At 43.5% G+C, this 5,019-nt stretch overlaps 1 protein-coding gene across 1 annotated transcript; it reads left to right on the forward strand.

The window, feature by feature from the left end:
• Positions 1–215: 215 nt before the first annotated feature.
• On the forward strand, positions 216–1,999 carry LOC127332195 (protein FAR1-RELATED SEQUENCE 5-like). The gene is made up of 3 exons (XM_051358470.1): positions 216–1,480; positions 1,574–1,768; positions 1,867–1,999. The coding sequence occupies exons 1-3, from the start codon at positions 216–218 to the stop codon at positions 1,997–1,999; spliced, it is 1,593 nt and encodes a 530-aa protein (XP_051214430.1).
• Positions 2,000–5,019: the final 3,020 nt, after the last annotated feature.

A 5,019-nucleotide genomic window follows, 5' to 3' on the forward strand; every position in this document is an offset into this window, starting at 1 on the left:
AGAGAGTCAAAATTGTAGAAGAGGTTAGCCCTGTCCAGCTAGATGATGAAGACGGGGATGGAGAAGAAGCTGGACCGTCCAAGAAACCAAAATCTGCAGGAGTTAAGCGGAAAAGGGAAAAAATAAAGCAAACCAAGTGTTCAGCAAAAATGTGTGTGAAGTTGATTAACAACAAATATGAAGTGACATAATTTATTGCAGAACACAATCACCCCATGCTTGTGAAACCTTCACTGACAAAGTACCTCAGATCACACAAAGGCATACTTAGAGATGAAAGGGAGTTCCTGAAATGCCTACATGACTGCAACTTAGAAACTGGGCGTATGATGATAGTGATGTCTTCTTTTTATGGTGAAGAATGTTTCGTCCCCTATGATCCAAAAGCTATAACAAATCTGCGAACAAGTTTGAGGAAGGAGGAGAAGGAATGGGACATTGCTGAGACAGTGGCTTATTTTGCAGAGTTGAAGGACAAGGACCCGGGTTTCTACTCTCGAATTTATTTTGATGAAGAGCACAGGGTTGAAAACATTTTCTGGGTTGACAGTGCTGCAAGGAAGGCTTACACAGAAGCATATCATGATTGTGTGTCATTTGATACAACTTTCTTGACTAATCAGTTCAATATGCCATTTGCTCCATTTATTGGGATAAACAGACATGGACAGTCCTTCATGCTTGGCTGTGGTTTCCTAAGGGATGAGAAAGAGGAGAGTTTTACATGGCTTTTCACCCAGTTCCTTGATGCTATGCATGGTTTGCAGCCAACAAATATTATAACAGACCAGGACCAGGCTATGAGGAATGCAATCAGAGAAGATTTCTTTGACACTTGTCACCGCAACTGTCGCTGGCACGTTCTGAAGAAAGCAAATGAGAAGCTCGGGCCATTCCTGGGTAGGCACCCTGGTTTGGCTGAAGACTTCAATGAATGCATCAATGAAAGTATGAGTGAGGATGAATTTGAAGCAAGATGGGAAGAGATGATTGCAAAGTGGGATTTAGCTGAGCATGAAACATTTTTATGGTTGAAGAAGTATGCAAAATTCTGGGTTCCATGCTACTACAGACATCGATTCTTCCCATTTTTGCAATCAACTCAGAGGAGTGAGGGGTTTAACGCTGTTCTAAAACGTTACATCAACCCTCACAACTCAATCAAGCATTTTGTTAAACAATATGAGAAGCTACAGCAACGGATATTGGGTAAGGAGGGCCACAATGATTTCCGCACGGATGAGCTTGAGCCAGATCCATGGTCGTCGTTCCCTATTGAGAAGCAAGCCTTGGCTGTGTACACACGCCCCATCTACCATCGGTTCAGGAAGGAGTTCGCGCTCATTGGCTGTTATAATGTCCAACCACAGGGCAATAATTTGTACCAGCTAGTTCCTAACAATGAGAAGTGCTATCCTTATGGTGGAAGGTACTACATGGTTAATGCTAATGGTGGGCAATTCAACTGCGAGTGCTGCAAGTTTGAGCGTGACGGTTTGCTATGTTGTCATGTCTTAAAAGTGTTTATGCATATTGGTGTTCATGCTATACCAGATCAATACATATTATGAAGGTGGACTCCAGCTGCATTGGAATATGTGGTTCAGCCAACTGTCCCAGCACAAGATGATGTTATGCCTGAAGAATCATGGCAGAAATTGCGGTTTGCAAACTTGTCAACTAAGTTTGTTGCTTTGGCTAAACTAGCAAGTGCATCAGACCAGCATGATGCTATTACTCGTAGACACATCAGAGAAATGACAACTGAGTTTGCACAACTAAACAAGGTAAAAAGGAAGAGGAAACCAACTACTTCAGCACCTGAACAGTCAGCAAATCCTAATTCTAATTGGACATCTACTTCAGCACCTACTACGCAGCAGAGAACATCTTCAGGGCCTACCCGAACGCGACCAGTACCTCCACCTACAACATCAAACAGGCAGCAGGCACCTCGGTCAGCTCCAGGGCATGTGCCAACAACACATACTACAGGTGATGTGCCACCAACAACTAAACCCGCACCAGCAACTTCCCAGCAAGGACAGTCTGCACCGTCTGCCCCTACTCGCCAAGGTCGTCCAAACAAGAAGCAGAAAAGCATAGAGTCCGACATTCCATATGTGCAACAGGCAAGTCACATGGTTGGGGCAAGTGAAGAAGCTATGGTTATTCTTGATCCTCCTAGGTCGAATACAAAAGGAAGAAAGAAGAATCGATACCCTGGTGGGATTGAGTTGCAAGCAAAAAAGAACAATTATGTGTACGTTGTGTGGTTTGCCTGGACATAATTCAGCAACGTGCGAAAATTCTCTGAAAGGATGAACTTAAATTATGTCTGCTCAAGGTCATTTTTTTCTGTGTGTGTAAGATCGGATAGTATTGCAAGACACAACAACTTATGACACAGTCTACAATTATAAGATGTAATTGTGCTTGAAATATTGAATTTTCAATACTGCAATGTAATTTGTGCTTCCCAAATTGAATTTCAGTAATGCAAGTAGTTAGAAGGAGAGAATATACATCATTTTCCTTTCTTCTTGAGAGCTTTCCTCCAGTCGATGGTGTTGTGGATGAAAGTAACCCATGTGTGAGTCATGATTTTCCTAATATTTGATATGTTCTTCCCTCCATAGTTTGGGAGAGACCTTCCTGTCCAGTGCTCAGCATTCATAAGTGCATGGACACCACAATCCTTGCTGCGAGAAAAAAAGTGGGAATTTAAGTTATGTATTCGAGCAAGTAATTTATATGAGTTACAGAAGAACAAGTGAATCAAATTAGCACAAAACTAAATTAAGCAACTTAAATATTATGCTTCGAACAACTAGATGTATTTGGAAAAGGAGTCCAGTTGAAATTTTATGAAGCTAGTAAGAAGCAACCTATATTATATGGGAAAAGAAAATAACTTAGCCTACTTCAGTACAAGTACTTCACCCCCCGCAGAAACTATTTTAAGGATGCTGAGTAAGCAACTTAGATGCTACTAACACTGTTGAGAGGAAGCAAAAAAAGGCGTTGTTCAGAAGCAACTAAGGTAAGGAGAAGTTGCACACAAGCAAACTTAGCTCAAAAAAAAGGTAGGCAACTATGGTAAAAATTGAAAAGCAAATTGGTGTTAAATTTGAACTATGGAAACCTTCTTATAGAAGCAACTAAGTTGTTGCCAGTGAAACAAAAAATGTACTTGCTGGAAGCAACTTGGGTGTCCACAGTAAGGTGAAGCAAAATAAGAACATATTGGCTACTACTGGAAAGCAACTTAGATGTGCAGTAGGAGCAAAACTTAGATGCTAATAAAAGCAAGTTATCTGAATGAGTGTTTTTATGTGCTTACTTAGTTTTCTGCTTTGGAACAAAAATGTCGCTGAGGTCAAACTTCTCCAGCTTGATGCGTGATTTTGGGTACTCTTCATTCCATAGAGATGTTATTGCTTCCTGAAGATTCTTCACAAGCAGGCCCAATTTTTTATCATTTATTGTCCTCATAGAGTCGAGAACTTCGAATCTTCTATCTTTGATGTTGAGAACAAGCAACCAGTAGTGGTTCACTTTCACAATTGGGTCTTCGCTCATGTTTTCCAACACTGGAAGCAACACCTGTTTGTGTAGTTGGCAGATAACAAAGAAATCAGGTGCAAAACTGCTATCACCAGATTTTGGCCAAATCAGGAGATGGCCCGTAAGGGAGATGGGCTTAGAAGATTACATGTGGAAGATCACTGAAGCGGCCTTGCACGAAGAGTTTGGGCTAGATTGCCCGTGTATCTGTAATATAGTAGATCGCATCTTAGATTAAAAGATAGAGTTTTACTCGTGCACGGTTAGGTGCACGCCTAAATTAGAAAGTCCCCTGGACTATAAATATGTATCTAGGGTTTATGAAATAAACAACAACCAACGTTCACCACAAATCAATCTCGGCGCATCGCCAACTCCTTCGTCTCGAGGGTTTCTACCGGTAAGCATCATGCTGCCTAGATCGCATCTTGCGATCTAGGCAGCACAAGCTTATTCTGTTGTTCATGCGTTGCTCGTACTGAAGCCTTTTTGATGGCGAGCAACGTAGTTATCTTAGATATGTTAGGGTTAGCATTGTTCTTCGTATCATATGCTGTCGTAGTGCAACCCTTGCATGTCTAGCCGCCCTTACACCTATCTTAGGTGTAGGGGCGGCACCCCGCTTGATCATTATTTAGTAGATCCGATCCGTTACGGTTGCTCCTTGTTCTTCAAGGATTAGTTTAATATCTGCAATAGTTAGGCCTTACAAAGGGTTGGAGGATCCAGCGACGCGTAGGGTGTCGTTTGCTAGCCCTAGATAGGATGTTCCGAGGATCAACCTCGTGTTGGTTTTTAGGCCTTGTCTAGGACCGGCTTACGATCACCGTACGTGACCGCGAGGCCCAATCGTGAGTAGGATGATCCGATTATGCGGTGAAAACCCTAAATCGTCGTAGATCGCTTTAGCTTTATCTTGATCAAGTAGGACCACCATATATTCGTGCACCTCGTACGAATCATGGGTGGATCGGCTCCTCGAGCCGATTCACAGGATAACCTGAGAGCCGATCGAGGCTCGTATTTAATGTTTACGTGTATGCCATGCAGGAAACTAAGCGAGGCATCTCCATCACCTTCCTGACCAGGTATAGGTCAGGTGGCACGCCCTTGCACCAGCATCGGACGTGCGTACCAGAGGCTTTGCGGGCCGTCGCTCGGAGGGACCAGGGCCAGCCGTAGCCCTAAGTTGTTCCCGGCTCTACTGTGTTGCCCGTCGCTGCCCGCCGGTGGGTTTTGACCGCAACACATTCTGGCACGCCCGGTGGGACAAGCTTCAACATCAACCACATCACCATCTACATCTGAGATGGCGGACGGCACTCTAGTCACGTACGAGGATCTGACCGACGAGCTCAAGAAGAAGTATGACGAGGTCAAAGCAATCCTCGAAGCCGACCTCATCGGCTCGTTTCACAGAACCCGTTCACATGGCATCAGGTGGAAGGGGTT

This window comes from Lolium perenne, chromosome 1 (genome assembly GCF_019359855.2).
Source record: "Lolium perenne isolate Kyuss_39 chromosome 1, Kyuss_2.0, whole genome shotgun sequence".
NCBI lineage: Eukaryota > Viridiplantae > Streptophyta > Magnoliopsida > Poales > Poaceae > Lolium > Lolium perenne.